Source organism: Castanea sativa, chromosome 11, assembly GCF_040712315.1.
Source record: "Castanea sativa cultivar Marrone di Chiusa Pesio chromosome 11, ASM4071231v1".
In the NCBI taxonomy this organism is placed as follows: domain Eukaryota; kingdom Viridiplantae; phylum Streptophyta; class Magnoliopsida; order Fagales; family Fagaceae; genus Castanea; species Castanea sativa.
In genome coordinates this window covers 26,364,713-26,382,029 of record NC_134023.1, presented here as the reverse complement: position 1 = coordinate 26,382,029, position 17,317 = coordinate 26,364,713, and the positions used below count along the sequence as shown (strand labels likewise).

General features: G+C 37.7%; 1 protein-coding gene and 1 pseudogene across 1 annotated transcript; both read right to left on the bottom strand.

Annotated features, from left to right (window-relative positions):
- Positions 1 to 1,315: 1,315 nt before the first annotated feature.
- LOC142615768 (importin beta-like SAD2) lies at positions 1,316 to 9,455 on the bottom strand (annotated as a pseudogene).
- A 295-nt stretch (positions 9,456 to 9,750) lies between these two features.
- Positions 9,751 to 12,467, bottom strand: LOC142615767 (small ribosomal subunit protein mS80 (rPPR6)-like). Its single transcript, XM_075788594.1, has 2 exons — positions 12,452 to 12,467; positions 9,751 to 12,361 (listed from the first exon to the last, which is right to left on the bottom strand). The coding sequence occupies exon 2, from the start codon at positions 11,997 to 11,999 to the stop codon at positions 10,173 to 10,175; it is 1,827 nt and encodes a 608-aa protein (XP_075644709.1). The 5' UTR covers positions 12,000 to 12,361; positions 12,452 to 12,467; the 3' UTR covers positions 9,751 to 10,172.
- Positions 12,468 to 17,317: the final 4,850 nt, after the last annotated feature.

The window sequence follows — 17,317 nt, the reverse complement described above, 5'->3', positions numbered from 1 at the left end:
TAATAAAACCAACCATATCCACTAGTACGTGAGCCCACATCCTTCAACTTTTTTTTTCCCCTTTAAGTTGGAAAAGAGCCATCCATTGACCATAATTTCAAGCTTTTGAGAGTGTTTAGTACATGCACTTAAAATCTGAAAACATATGTAAAAATACGTGTGGGTGAGAAAGTGTGAAAATACATGTAATGTTGTTTCAAACCTAAAAACATGTGTTTGAATAAATGTACCAAATGAAAAATGTATTAATGTGGGTGTTCACATCACATGTATGTCCCATTTTAGAAGAAGATCAGATTATTTCAAATGCTAAATTGTTAATCCAGATCGTGGTAAACATGGGCCGGGTCTGGACTTGGAGAAAATTTCACAGCCCAGCCCAGCCCATGAGATAAGAGGATTTTGAGTTTTGATGGATCTGGGTGCCTTTAATGGTGTTATGAAGTAAGCCCAGTCGATGATGATCTAGAGAATGAGAAAGTGTAGTTAGTCTGGGCTGGTCGTGGTGGATCGAACATTAAACTCAAACAGCCCATTTAAGCAAAAAACACACAGTTCCATCAGTGATTGCTACACTTCCACAGAAATGAGCTTTTCCGTGCTTGATTTGTAGGGTAAAGTGTAAACACTAAAACTTGTACATATAAGTATATGTATGCAAAGTTCCCTCTTGGAGACTTAAACTTTCGCCCTTGCCCCAACACCCCCATAAACATTTATCTTGATAATCCTCACCCCTTGAGGTTTTTATAAATGCAATAAATAAGCCAACTCATTTCTTCTAATCCTAAGTTCAGGAGCATTTTCGCAATTGCCTTTGTTAATGTTAATTAACATTGTTCAAGATGAATCAGGTACTGCATCTGATTTTGCGCTACCAATGAACCCCTGGAGTATAACACACCTACATAATTAAGTTACATGCGGCATGCTAAGTATGGACTTTTGTACAAGGACTTCTGTACAGCTTTAGTTACATGAGCTACCAATGAACCCACTTTCGTACAACTTTAGTCACTTAAATCATTTTCAGTTTTAGATGACTATGGGTCCGTTTGGATAAAACTTATTGCTGAAAACTGAAAACTGAAAACACTGTAGCAAAATAATTTTTAAATGTGTAAATAGTACTGCGAGACCCATTTTTAATAAAAAATTGTTAAAAACGTACATGAACAGTACGCGCACAGTGCGCGCTTGTCCCCCCCGCAGCAGAAGAAAAAAAAAACAAAAAAAAAACAAAACACAGAAAGCTCTGGACGCAGACGCAAAATGTGGTATCCAAACGGATACTATGAATAATGAAAGAAAAGCATTCCTCCGGAAAATCCAATTCTTTAAAAAATAAAAAATCGAAAACAAATAAATAGACGTTACAAGATGATGACAGATTTCCTCTCATGAATCCACATTGTATAAAGAATAAAGTGAACTGTTTTACAATCAGCAGCAAGCTACCCTCAGAAGCCCTGTGCAATCAACTCAAAACTCCAAAACCCAAATAAACCAATATTTGAACCAATATCGTAGGACTCTAAATACCTAACAAGAAGGGGAAAAAAGGGGAAAATTTTTGGTGGTCATACTCATACCACCCCACTTAACACCCATCCGCAAGATATAGAAAGAAATATTACAGACGTGTATGCATGAAACCCCTACTGCTCTCAAGCCAAGAGAGCGGATCCTCGGGTTTCTAAGCAAATAAATCCTGGAAGAGGAATTTTCAACTCAAAGAAATGGTGACCAACAAGAGACAAGGAGGAAAGGACAAGAAGGCTGGTCAAGACAGGCATATTTCTGCCATAGTCAAACCCGGGATTGAACAATGGACTAGTTCCGGATTGCACGAATCCCGCACTCTGTATATCAATGGGAACTTGGACACGCAAAGCTCCAAGAACTTTAAACTTCAATGGGGCTCACCGACCTCTATGATCATTGAACCAACAAATGCTCCCAGAGAGTGTGGCAAACAACCCTTTGTCTCTAAACCATTACCGCTTGAATGTAATAAGCAAAGCAAAATTTTAGCCCCAGCAAGACATCAAAATCTTAATAAGCAACAGTAGCTGCTTCCTTCTCCATTCTTTCCTTTTCAATCTCCACTCTGCTCTGTTCAGCATGCTGAGCAACACCATTGGCAAGGGCCTGATAGTGAGAGTCAAGTGTCTGCGTAAGGTTCTAGAACCTCAATGGATCCGATGCTTGCAAGGCTGGATTTGAAATGAGACAAACAGAAGGGGGGGCACAGATCAGACAATAGCATCAACACTAAAGAGTTCAGTTTAAATGGGAGTAAAGGGTTACAGTTTCCACTTGCCTTTGATTGAATCCACAAAGAAAATGAAAGGGTCCACTTCATCAATGGGTGATTGCAATTCTTCATCATCACTGTAGTCATCATCATCCTCATCATTCGGCCGGAAAGCCTTTGCCTATGAATTCACCAAATTTCAAGTTAGAAAAGGTCACGAATAAAAAATGTAAGTAACATATTAAGAAGTAATACAACCAGCTTATAGCATGACAAAGAAAATACAAAATAATGTTTTAATCCATAATCACAATTCACATATCCATACAGGATTGAACTTGTGACTTCAACCCTCCACCTCTTGTTCATAGGGAGTGCCATTTGATCCAAATATCATTGGCACAAATAACATAGATGAAAATATGATGGCAATGACTTTAGCTCAAATGACACTCCCTCTTAAGAGTAAGGCGGAGGGTAAGATCGTAGGTTCAAGGTACATATGTACCAAGAAAAATAGAATAATTATTTTGGCTAATTAGAGAAAAAGTGGCCATGTAATATGTCAATGGTTTGGACATTCACCTTGGAGAATATTTTGTGTCAATAATAACTTAATCAACACAAAAAGATCGGGGTTTTGTTTTAAGGTTTGGCTTTCAGATGTGAGTAGAGTATTATACACCAAAGAAATCTGTTATCTGAATTACCTATAGCCATTGTTCTTAAGGAAAATGACATCAAAAGTCCGGAACAAAAGTGTATGTTGTTACAATTTCATTAAATACACACCATAAGATTAATGTTAAAAGCAAATAAAATTCCACCTGTTCAGCCAACTTTTGAAGTCTAATGCTGTCAGCTTCATCCCCATCCTCAGTATCAACTCCCATTTACTTGTCAGATCCATCGCCATCATCATCTTCATCATCAGTTTGAAAACCATCCATACCATCATCATCATCTTCAGCTTCATCTTCCTCTGCAGCTTCTGCCCAGTAAGTATACAAGTTTAGAAATTATTTTACAAATGATAAGAGATATATCAAAACTATAACTGCATATGTACGTTTATATCAATATATATTGTAAGAGCAAAGTGGAGGGTCAGATTGTGGGTTAAAGACCCACCAGGTGTGTTTGTGTGTGTGTGTGTGTGTGTGTGTAACTACCAATACAACAACATCAAAGTCCCAGTCCAAAAGTTAGGGTCGGTTATGGATCCTCAACAGAAAAATCGGGTTGGCCACATGTATTCATCTCCGCCGTTTAATCCCATACAAATTTGCACCATGTCACCTCCTTAATTAACGTCTTTTTTAACTACTACCAACATTATTTTAGAGTTTTCTCAACCTCTTTGAATCAAATAATTACTATTCACTAAATGAATTAGTCACTCTCCTTTGCACATGCTTTCAGACTTGGTGCCACTTGATGCTAACTCATGCTTGGCAAGCCTTGTGGTGGTAGGATTGTCTGGCCTGGCGGGCTCTGTGCTTGTGCATTGCATGTCATGCATGCCCTCCCTTGTGTAACCACCAATTATATATATATATATATATAAAGAGAGAGAGAGAGAGAGAGAGAGAGAGACCTGCAACTTGATCTTTGTACGCAACTAAGAGATCAAGTGCAGCCTTGAAAACACGCCCCAAAGCTTCAGCTGGCAATTCATCAGCGGGAAGCAACAGGAGTGATGTCAATCCCAAACAGCAAACCTTCTTATCATGTTCCCTGTAACATAAAATCATTCACATGAAATAGCCAAATCTTCCCAAAGGGTAAATGAGCTGGTATCAAGTTTAAACAAACTTGTAGGCTATTGTGGAATGAAGTTCTTTCCCCCCAGGAGGGAACTTGTGGCACGGTAATTTGGCAAAACAAGACTGTCATTGTACCATTTATAATCAGCACGTAAACCACTCTTCTTAACTTGTTGCAGCATCTGGAACCATAGATTAAAGATTTCAGTCGCAACACCTAGCTTTTGTAATATTCTCAGAGTCAAAGAGGCATTGTAGTAAAGAGCATCTGCAATCTGCAAAGATATATATAAATACATATTAGAAGAATTTCACAATAAAAAACGCTTTTATATATCACAAGAAATTTTGAAGCACAAGCCTAGCAAAAATTAAATAAATCTGCAACTGTTAATACCCTAAACAAAAACTTCATTTTGAAGTGGCATAATGACATCTTATTAACCACAGAATGCATAAACTATTATGTTATAGATTTAACATTCAAGTTTTTAGTTTAGGGAGAAGTTAAGACAGAAAATCTATCCTTGACAGGGCTCTCAATACGCTCTTCTACTAGTCAATGACAAACCAACAAAATGACAAGTCCTAAAAACCTATACCAAACAATCTAAGTGCCCAAGCTGCAAGTTTACTAGTCACTAAAAATGTAGATGAGTTCAGCTTGGGTAGGTTATCTAGCTGATAAGTCCAGCACAAACATTATTGTCATAATCAATTAATCTCAAAGGACCATACAGCAATCGTTCGACCCTAAAGGGAGATGAGGCAACTAGTCAAGAGTGCTATGGCATAAATATGGCTTATATATTTTATTTTCCTCAGGTTTTTAAGTTATATAGAAGTTTGACTAATGAGAGGATAAACCTAAGTGTACAGGTTCAATACAAAAAAAACTTCCAAAAGAATTACATTATTACAATCAAATATCAAGAAATCTACAAAACAATGCAAAAAGACAATGCCAGTTGCACCAAACAGCCATACAAATTGTGTATAAATTATACACAATTTCAACTCAAAGAGTGATGACTCAATGCAGTTGAAGGTATATTTTTTCTTGCTCCAAATTGCACCATTTCTGTCTTCCAAACATTCCTTGTCAACAAAAAAACGCATCAATCACCTTGATAGACATCATCCATTCTAACCCCAAATATTGAAAAGAGAGACGGAAGGTCATTAGCGACCACAAAATGAAGTAGCAAATGATCAATAGACTCCCTACTACAGCTAGGCATTCACCTATACAACACCAATCCAACTGAATGAAATTCTTTTCAATTACGTTATCCACAATTAGAATTTTTGCCAGGCTGTTGTTCAGACAAAAAAAGCAACCTTTCTAGGAACTTTACAACTCCAAATACTCCAAGGGAATTACATACAATTAGAACCATTCAACACATTACAAGAACAACGGAAATCAAATTGACTGCCATGCCTTAGCTTCCAAGGTAACCTATCAGCCCCTCATTTTTGGCATATAATAATATTAAAAAAAAAAAAAAAAAAATCCACCAACTCAAGTTCCAATTGTAAAGGGCATGACTAGATATAAGATTCAAGAATTGATCCCCCCACCGTCTTTGTACACAAGATGTACACGAGCATCTTAGTCGGCAATACTCTCAAATAAATTAGGAAATAATTCTTTGTGAACAACGCTTCTTGCCATTAATAAAACTCCATTACTTATAAAAAAAATTAAATAAATAAATCTTTATGAACAATGTCCCCACAATATTCATCATGCCAAAATACGCCCTTCTATTATCACCTAGTGCCAACTTAAAAGAGCACAAAAACCTCCCCAACCCACCATTTGATACTAAAACAAAGGCTACACCCATGAAGCCTTTTAAAACATTTAAGATCCATCCACCCTTATTCACTATATTTACTCCAATGACATGTGTCTAATAGTGATTTCCTTCTTCACCAGATCTCCACAACCATCGACTTAGCTGGCTAAAACCCCATGACAGGATAAAAACAAATCAAATTCCAATGAACCAAATGAAATTTAAATTCGTCACCTAGCCAACTCTTTAAAAAATCCCACAACTTTTCCAATCTATTTGCCACAGTTGGGGTAGTGAATAATGAGAGGAAAGACGTTGGTAAACCAAAAAGTGTACTCGTAATAAAAGCAACACCCCCCCCCCAAAAAAAAAAACTTCCAACCCCATCATTTCTACACAAAAATTAAATATTGCAATTGACTTAAAAGCAGAACCCAACAGTAAAAATTATGCTCCTTCTTATTTATTATGCAAGGAGAGGTTACACACACCAAATGGTCCATTTGGAAGACCCAAAAAAAAAACGAGTGAAGTCCCAACACCCCCCCCCCCAAAAAAAAAAGTTCAAACGAGAAAGTCTTAATGTCAGATGTCATAGAAAACAATGAAAGAAAATCACACAATAACATAAAAGCATACTTGTCAATGACATTCTATCTAGGAATGCCATGTAAAGGGGAAAAAGCAGCAAGGTGGATTTTTTTTCCTTTTTCTTTGGTCAGAGGGTGGGTGAGGGCAGTTGTTTAAAATTGCAACTAAAAAAAAAAGCATATGAAAATAAGGCACTTCAAAAAAAATATGAATACTTACGAAGAGAAGTTTATGTTTGCTCCCTACCACTTAAATAAGGAGACATTTCAGGCATGACTTCTTAGCCCGACGCAACCGCTCAACTGTGGCTCTGAGATATGGCTCAACCCATTGATCCACTTGCCCTTTGCAGTTCTGTATAATTGAAACAACACACAGACCTTATCAGCCAGGGGGAAGGAAAGGAGTAAAAAGGTAATTTAAAAGAATCAGTTCCACAAAAAATCACTTAGCCTTTTTCATTTACTTTCAAATGCTAGAACTGAACAGCTAGTAGTCAAAACAAATTTTATTAATTTAAAAGAAACTCACAGATGAAATCATACTCCAAAGGCTTTGCTGGTAGTCTGGCTCTTTACACGCGAGGAAATGTGCAGTTCCTCTGGATACGTAATTATCCAAAGGTACCAGAATATCTAAATGAAAATAGAACTAATGAGAATCAAAATATGGGGAAAGTACATGAAAAGCACTACATTCTTCAAGTGAAGCTTGTTAACAAAATATACTCAATATCAATTATTGGAGGATATCTTGCAACTTAAGTGATTATTATGTTTAAAACCGACTTCCATGCCCAAGTTTAAACAATATGGTGCAACTTAATACTCCCTCTGTACTAGAATATTCCCCCCCCCCCCCCCACTTGCAGATCTTACAAAATGGATGCCCCATTTAAAAAGTGAACCGAGGATGAATTTAGAAATGCTCTAAAAAAATAAGTCCATAAATTTTCAAGGGTAATTTAGGTGGTTTTGATTCAAGACCTTTAAAAACTAAAAATAATATTCCCCAAAAGTGATTAACAACGTGGATTGTGGAACAGAGAGTAATTGATAGCGATTATATCATGAATTTTTATTAATAGGTTTCATCCCAGTCTTATGTCATGCAATGGATATAATGTTGATTTCAGATATTTAAGGATTACGATAGTGCAAAAATAAATTCCCTACAATATCTAACCAAGTATACAATCAGTAGAGAAAAGCACACTTGGAAAGTAGTCGATAGAAAAGTCTGCCAATGCTTCCATCATCAATGGCGCCAGACTCCGCATGTCCATAGAAATTGTTGGAGAAAAGAAAGTCATATATGACACAATTTCCAAAACTTCTTCAAAAACCTCTGCACAGATACATCAGAAAAGGGTATTTGAGTGTTAAATTCAACAATGAACTTTAATATATATATATATATATATATATATATAAATTTTAAAGGCAACTATATATATATTTTTTTTTTAAAGGCAACTATCTTGTGAGTATAGAGAGAGATCAGAGATTTCACCCTAAAATCTTTGATATTAGTAACTAATCAAAAAGATAAAAGCATTAAACAGGTAAATTTTGCATCCTCTTTTGAGTTTCAACGAGCACAAAAGCTTCCAAATAGAACTGCATATACTGCTAAGAGCCTCAGAAGAACCATAGATGTACTGCTCATGTGACTCCAAAATAGGCCACTTGAAGTGATAAAAATGGCAGAACATAGTGCACTGTATTGCAGATGTTTTATAACAATAATAGATAAACCAAAAGGGCAGGCAGACCAAAGTATGGAGACTCAAACTGAGGAAGAACTACCGGTGACCTGGCTGGAAACAAAACCTGACAACTCAAAGAGGAAGGAGACCTCCAAAAAGTATACCTTGAATCTTCAAGGACTTTCACTGCCAGAACTATGCTAACATTCTGCTAAGTAATTTAACCACTATGTTGCAGAAAAATACACATTACCAATGCAAAGCTGCCTATCAATCATTAAATCAGTAAAGAAATGGTAATACTCAATAGTAGGTAACTAACTTGTAAGTAACAGCATAAAATGACAAACGCTACGTGTTGTATATGATAAAAACATAAAAATAATGTGAAGGTAACTACTAATTACCTCTCCTAGACTCCACAAAAGTGAGAGCTTTGTGCACTTGGTAAAACCTATCAGTCGAATGAGGACATCAAATTATCAAAAAAGACAAAGTGAAGATATGAAAATTAAACCAAAGTAAGGAACTTCAAGCATGTTTGAACCAAAGATCAAAGACCAATGTCACATGTAACAAATAATGTAGTAACAGGCAAAAATCATTATGATACTAAGCAATTAGCATATTCACAATGTTCCTATGCTAGGTTACCCAACCTAATCTGGTAATATCATGTAAATTAACATGCTGGTAATTACAAGTCTTGATATAGATTTGAATTTAGAAAAACAAATAAGTAAAGCTTTGGCCATTATGTTATACAAGTTTGAGATTGCCACAGCTTGGCTCTAGTTAGATACATCCAAAGTATGGTAAGCCACCTTCCAATCTAAGGATACAGAAACATAAAAGCAAGTCTTTAAAAAATAACACATTGTTCAAAACTTCAAAACCATAATTTAGCAGATGTAATGCAACATGAGGATGAAGATTTACAGAACAACAAAGAAGAAGCCACGTGATGATCCGTACATGACAACTGAAACATCAAAAGATCACTCACTGTTTCATTGGATGTCTTTGGATCCGAATAGACCTATGCTCCATGGTTTGATGGAAGCAGTAGTTTTGTAATTTTTATGAGCTATCTGAAGATATACAACCACTATACTTCTTAGATTCTTCTTTTGTACATTTATGTCTTTTTTAATAAGATACTTGAATTACCTATCAAGAAAATTAGGAAAACTAGATCAAACAGACCAAAAGGAAAATTTTGTCAACAGTTGTTTTGAATAGAGAGGACGAGCATGAAAAAGATAGTGAATTTTAGTTCACAGACACTGATAACATTATACTTTGATCTTCCACTACTTATCTTTAGTTTTTTCTTTTCTTTTCCTCTTTCCAATACATAATTTTCTAACATTCGTAATCCGCATAACTCATTTTCAAGAGTTTGCTCTGTCCTCCCTGAATAATACAAATACCATATAACAATGTGTATGGACCTTCCAAATCCAATAGAAAAGCAATAAAAACAAAAAAGGTAATAGATGGTGAAACATGAAATGTCTAAAGGATGAACAAACATCTCAAGATAAAACAGGTTAAAATTTTATAGTAATAATAAAATAAATAAATAAATAAGGTAAAAAGAAGTGCATGTAAAGGTCAAGTAGAGGAATGTTGAATGAACTAATTAAATTTAAGCAAGTCAAGATATCCTAGTAACGAAAACAAGATCACATGATAAATTAATCAAAACTTGACATTTGCATTGCTGCAACCAAAACTATTGTTTCTAACAGTCTGTAGAATGCATAGCCCTCACTTGGATAAGACGGCTGCTTAACAGAATGTAAGTGAAAAACTGGCACGAAATAATAGAAAAGAAAAATAAATGAAGCTTCAGTGTCAATCTGACTGATGTGAAGGAATATATAATGCAATCCTTCAAAGAAGTCATACACAAGGCTTCACTCTTTATGTCATTGAAAAAGTGGGGGAGGGGGGTGAAGTAAAACTGGCCCATCGGTGCCTTTGTATCACATCTACTTCCTACAACCAGCTAAACAATTTAGGCACCCGGCCCTCCACACTTATGAACCCAGCACTAGCTCCTCCTCTTCCATCTCCTTGACTGCTCTAATCAGACCCTTTGTGATTCCATTGAGGTGCAATCCTTTCTCTTTCATTTCCTCTAGCAGCTTCTCTGCTGCTTCCCAATCTAAAGCCTTTAGACAAAGAGATTGGATCAACTTATTGTACTCATCAACATTAGGTTGAACGCCAAAATCCTTCATCTCAGCCAACAACTTCAAAGCCTTGTCAAACTCTTCAAGTTTAGAATACCCACGAATGAGTGTATGGTAAGTCACAGGGGTCAGTTTGGAATGCTTCTTTTTTGCTTCTGACAAGAGTTTACAAGCCTCCTCCATCTGACCACCATTTGCGTAACCACTCATGATGACAGTATAAGTGTACACATCCGGTTTCAATCCCCTACTCTCCATCAGCTTCTTAATCTGTATAGCTTCTCCCAGATCCCCAGCCTTGGAATATCCACTGATAACTGAATTGAAAACTGCATTTCCAGGGGGCGGACCCTCTGTGATCATCTTAGAAAGCAACTGCTTTGCCCCATCGACATCTTTCATCCTACACAAACCATGAATGACAGTAGAAAATGGCTTAATTGCATATTTCTGTGCTTCTCCTGAAAAATCATCCAACATCTCCAAAGCCAATTTCACAGTTTCATCCTCTCTACAGAGTGAACTGATCAAAAAATTAACAGAAGATCGAGGAGTAATTTGGTTCTTCTCCTTCGCAAATAAATATACTGAATGGGCATCCTTAGCCTTCCTCCCCTTACAAAGCCAAGATATGATCTTACCCACTTTCTCATTCTCAGGCAAACTTCCCTCATCAAGCATCTTTTCGCAAACAGACCAAGCCCAGTCAAACATTGATCGCCTAGATAGTGCTTCAATCGTGAAATAATATGTATCAACATTTGGGACAATCCCAAAATCCCCAAACTTGTTAAATACCTCCAAACTCGCCTTCCCTTTTCCCAATTTCGATAACAAAGCTATCAACTGATTGAGAATCTCCGCATTCAACACACCATTCTCTTTCTCACCTATATCCTTAATCAAATCCCACAAAGCATATGCATCTTTCTTCTTAAGTTCACGACAAATTGCCCGCACAAGCGAATCCACCACACAGGTAGTCACCTTAAACTCAGATTTCTTCTTTAAACCCCACTTGAAAAACATAATCAAATTCTCACCCAAAACATGTGGGGTTTCCAGAACTTTCACCACAAACTCCTCATGTAGAGTCAAACCCATGTCATCAAGAGCTGACTCTAAAGACCCATCAACACTACTCTGCAATAAAGACAACACATTCTCCAACTGCTCCACATTAATCTCATAAACCTCCTCCTGTTCATCCCCATTTTCCTCCCCAGTGGCAAAAATATCAAACTGGGCATCACCAGATTGGTCTGAGACCCCAATCTCATCCCAATCCCCAGGGACAAAACTATCCGACTGGGTGTCCCTATTTTCATCAATACCAAATAAACCTTGCTCAGAAACCCCATGAATCTCAGAATTCTCCAACTGGGTATCACCATTATTAACAAAACCCACTGAGGACTCCTCAAAATCAGTGGGGTTTGTTGAGGAGGTCCGAGAGTAGAACCTGGGGTTTTGGCAAATAAATAATCTTTTGGGAAAACCCCAATTTGTTGAGAAAACAGGAAATTCAGACTCAGTTTGTGTTTGAGTTTTAGAAGATGAAGGAGCAGGTACCTTGTGTTTCGGCTTATGAGTTGCATAGAACCTCCTCCATACTGCTCCACCTTGTCTGGACGACACAGCAGCTCTTGCCACCACCACCGACCTCCACATCCTCTCTCTCTCTCTCTCTCTCTCTCCCTCTCTCTCTCTCTCTCTCTAAGAAAGATGTACAAGTATTAATGTTTAAATACTTATACTTGAAACCCAGAAATCACGAAGAACACCCAAACCACGAAACCTAGAAATCACGAAGAACAAAACCCAAACACCCAGAAACCTTGAAACCCAAACATAAACCCACGAAGACAGAAAAAAAAGAAGCAAACCAGAGAGGCGGCGATTGAAACCTTGATTCTTGTTCTTGATTCTCTCTGGGTCTTTGGGTAAGATATTCTTGATGTTTGTTGGTTTTTGTTGAGGGAACTCGTTTCTTGCTTCTTGGAGTGAGAGACGGAGTGGGCGAGAGAGTATGGCTGAGAGAAATAGAGTAGGCTCGATTTCAGTTTAAATAAAACCTAACCAAATCGTATTAATGTTATTTTGAATAAAAACCCCCACTTTACCCTACAAATCAAGCACGGAAAAGCTCATTTCTGTGGAAGGGGTTCACACATGGGAGAAAGTATATAATGTTTTCGGAATACCATATCAGCATCTAGTTGGTGTTTCATGCTTCAATCAAAATTTGACACTTGTATAAAAAATGACAGATCAGTAAACTGACTCATTTAAATCAAAAGTACAAAAATGGAAAGGACTAAGTATAATATATGCATGCTGGAAAGGAGGGTGACGGCAAGGTGGGAAAAGAAGGTGAAGACAAAAGTGGGTCCCACAATTTTTCGTTTTGTTTTTTGGGTTTTTTTTTTTTTTTTTTTTTTTTTTTTTTTTTTTTTAATATATTCTTTTGTACATAATTTCTTCTAATCATCTCTTCCTTGAAATAATTCTTCGTAAGTATCTCGGATCGGGATTATGGAAATAGGGATCATCGAAATCAAACGGACTGGGCATTTCCCAATGGTGTTGATGAGGCCATTGTTGTCTATGCAAATGTCTGGTCGACGGGTACAATTTGGAAGGATTCGCTTGGTTGAGAGATTCTGCGTTGAAAGTGAATAGTGACGAGGATATCCATGATACATCCGTGTGTACGTGAATAGTAATCGGCATTTGTTACCCCGATGGACATCCTGGAGGGTGGACAATTCCTTCCCTTGTACATTATTTTTGGAATTTAGCTTTGCAACGATACATCTGATGATTCTTTGACCAAACCTGGGGTGATCTGCTTTGTGATACTTGGACCATTGTCATGAGCGCATCATTCTTCAAAAGTTCATGCCAGAATTTGTTAAAATATTTATTATCATGAAGAAAAATGTATGAGTAGAAACGTGGTTCAAAGTGAATGCACAAGTAGTACTCGTTGAGTAAGTACCACATGTAAAGGTAATGAACAACATTCCATCGTGTTATCCAAAATGCAAATGGAGTTTTCCATGGTTGCTCGATATACTGGGTAAATGGCAAGGAAATGGTTCTAAGTCTTGTGTGAGGTAATTGTGGAGGACTTGGATGATTCTTTTGGATGTTTGGCTTGAAGGGTTAGGGTTTTTATCACGGTCTTTTATGTCGAGGGAAGGGTTTCTATTATTTCCATGATGTCATTGGAGGATGAAGAGGATGAGGAAGGACCTGAGGATGAGGATGGATCTGTTATTGGATATACACGTAAGGGTGGAGGGATTATAGTGGTATGGAGGGACGGAGGTTTTACGGAAAGGTAATCAGTGATAAGGTTATATGTACCTTTGATGTGCTTGACTTGGAAGGACCATTGTGAAAACCAATTTGACCATCTAAGTAAGCTTGGGGATGGGGGAGCATTTTCTTTTGAGCTGGAGCATTTTTGGGAAGGAGGACATATCCATTTCTACAAGGAAGCTGTGACCAAGGAGGTGAAAGCTTGGAACTTTTCAATACCATGTTTGCTTAGAATTTCTTTGAAAGTGGAATGATAATGGAGTTGAAGGCTTGAATGCACCGCTTTTGTATCCTGATACTTCTTTTTCCATTAATTTCTTCAAAGAAACTTTGCCGTAATATCATACATCTATCTGTAAAATCCTTTTTCACAATGCACAGAATCTGCAAAGGGAAGCTTTTACTAATTTCTTCAACTGTTGAACCGCTTAGCAGTTTGAATTCCATCTGGAGAGATTTTTTCAATAACTTGGACAAACAATCTCGGTGTCTGGAAATTTTTGGAATGAAATTGACATGTAATTAACAATTCCAAGCTATTTGGATACGCTTGTGTCTTGAGTGAGTATATCTGGAAATTCATGAGAGCTGCTATGTGAGGCTGCAGAGTATACTTTCCATCGGAAATGTTTACTCCAAGGAAATCAATAGAGGATACTCCTATGACCATTTTCTTTTGAAAGCATTATCCACTTGAGCTTTTACTAAATTGTAGAATTCGGTAAGCAATTTTTCATGGGATGCGCACCGTCGAGAATAGGAGGATATCATCCACATAGATCAATGCATTTGACAACGGTGGTTGGAAAAGAGTTACCATTGCTTTTTGGGCAGGATGGAGCATTTTTGAGGCCAAAAGGCATTACGAATCCATTGATAATGGTGGTGCAGAATGCAAAAATTTGTCTTGTATCTTTCTTGGATGGATTCCAAGTTGCCAAAATCTGCTTTGAGATCAAACTTTGAAAATACTTTGGCATTGGAAAGATCTTTGGAAAAGAGCACTTTTGTTTGGCGGTGGAAACTTGTCGTCGACGAGGAAATGATTAAGATCTTGGTAGTTGATTACCAATCGAGCTTTCCTCGAACTTGTTAAATGCTTGTTAACATAGAAGGCTTCACATGCCCATGGAGAGGTTGTGGGTTCAATGAGGCTTTCTGAGAGAAGGGTAGCTAACTCACATAGCTAGGGACAAATGTTCTGGATTCATACCTCTATGGCTAGCTTTTGTAGGGTTAACATCTTCATTCTTTTTGAAGGGAAGGGTTATGAAAAAGTGGGTTTTTCCATAGTGGGTTCGGGTTTTTAAGAGGAATTCTGAGTGGGTGGTGCACAACATTCATTGATGATCTGGGCTTTCAAGGAATCAAAGGGGTTTAGTGAAAACAAATGTGGTACACGGGTCCATGTGAGAAGGTGTTGTTTATGCAAGAGGCCTTTGGAAGACCATGCGAGGCTAGGTATCTGGTGGAGGAGGTCAAATCCTATAAGGAGGTCTGCACTGTGTGAGAGGGATCCAAGGACTTGGTGTTTAAGGGTAAGGGTTGGGAATATTCTAATGTGAATGGGTTTGCTTTTACGGGTGATCGGGAATGTTTCTCCATTTAGGCTGCTCTGAACATCTGATGATGGGACATCCAAAGATTTTACGTGGTAAAATCTTAGGATGAAGAATTGTTCTTCTTTATCCTGTGTCAAACAAGGCTATCCAACTGGGATGGAGTCTGGAATATGTATCAAGGAGGATGTGAACCTGGGCTATTGGTGTGGGGCCAAGTATTGGGGCTATAAGAGGTTTGAGATGTGTATATAGTTTGGATTTCTGGGTTTGGAATCATACTGTAATGCTTGAATCGATTCTTCTTGAGGATGAATAGGCTATGGGCGCAAGGCTTGGGGAGAATAATCATCATCAAGTGAAAAGAGTGATTCCACATCGAAAATGGGGTATCATCTGCATGAATCTGGGCTTGCTCCAAAAGCTTTCTTGCTTTGGCTTTCTTTGGACAATTTTTTGCAAAATGGCCAGACTTCTGCATACAAAACAGACTTTTGAATTTTTTCCTTTAATTGCTTTCTTCGAGAAACTTCCATTTCTTTTTCGAAAAACTTCTTCTTTGGATGAAAAGGCTTCTTCTTCCAAGAATACTTCTTATAATGACCTCTTCTCTTTGTTGGGCAAGAACAATTCTTATCATAACACTTAATCTGCAAATCTTTTCTTTTGCAATTGTCTTTGAGCTTGCTATGGATTTTATCAATCTCCGAAAGAAACTTTCTTTGATTGCATAGTTTTTCCAAAGCAATAAGGACATGCTGATAGATTTCTCCAAGAGAGGCTTGCTGCAAGGTGATTTTTTGAAGATTCATCATACGAAGAGTTTCATCACCAAGTGGTTCTGGAAAAGAATTCAAGAATGTGTGCTTAGAATTCACATCATCCATGCCATTTTGAGGGAGGACTGTTATCAAGGGTGAACAGGTGTTTTGAATCTGTGGTTGATGAGTAGGTTAATCTTGTGTGATGATCAGGGATGACAGGTGGTGTAGGGAATATTGGTGGTGGTGGTGGAGGTTGTTTAGGACGAAGGACATCATCTTCTTCTTCTACTTTTGGGTCAGTCATAAAGACTTCATCTAAGTCAAGATCGAGACAAGTCTAGATCGCTTCATCATATGGGAGGACAAAAGGTTCTGTTGGTTCTTGAAGAGTTAAAGTTACGAGAAATGATGATATCGGGTTTGGAGGGTCGGTGTTTATGGCTAACGGGTTCATATGCGGGGGTCGTGAGGAAGCACCAATGGTTGGGTCGGGGTTGGTATAATGATTCTTTGTCTTTTTTGAGGAGGAGGTTCATTTTGTGGTTTGGTTGGAGGTTCAAGTCTAGGTTCGAGTTGAGGTAGTGGTGTTGGGTTTGGTATGTTGGGAAAGAGTCCACATGGTTTAAAAGGGTTTTGAGCGGATGTGTCATGTTTAATGGTTGAAGGTTTTGGTATGGGGAAGCTGGGGAAAATGGTGAGGGAATGTACGGTATGGATAGATCTTTATACGGTGATTGACGAGGTTGGTATGGCATGTAAACTTGCATTGGAAGTGCTTGAGTAGGCGTGCTTTTACGTGAGTTCTCCAAAGAGTGGAGTTGCATCGACAAGCTGTTTTTTTCTTTTTCTTTTGCCCGATGAGGGAAAGGATATAGACAAATCCTTCACTTTGTAGAAACAATTGTCTCCAATTCTTGTTCAATTGACCTTATCTTTTTCTTCAAATCTTCAATGAGGGAATTTGAGGATGAAAAGGTATTGGATACCGCTTGATCAACTTTCTGTTGGTTGTCAAGAATTTTTTGAAAGGACTTGATTCTGTGCTACGGCATTTTTGCTTGCCAATTGAGGGGCTGCTTGGTGATGAGACTGTTTTTACTTCCATCTGGATTGGTTCCAACAGGGTTTTTTATCTTCCAAACATGTTTTACATTGGCTTGTGGGTGGTCAAAACTTTCTAAAGGAGGGAAATTTTGTGAGTATGAGGGTGATGCATGGTCAAACATGTAACAAGGTAAGGGTTTTTGTGTGTGGGTTTGACTGGGAGGCTTGGGTTGACACTTTTGTATCTGGGGAAGGACTTTCTGGTAATATGGGATTAAAGGTGGTTTCTGGTTTT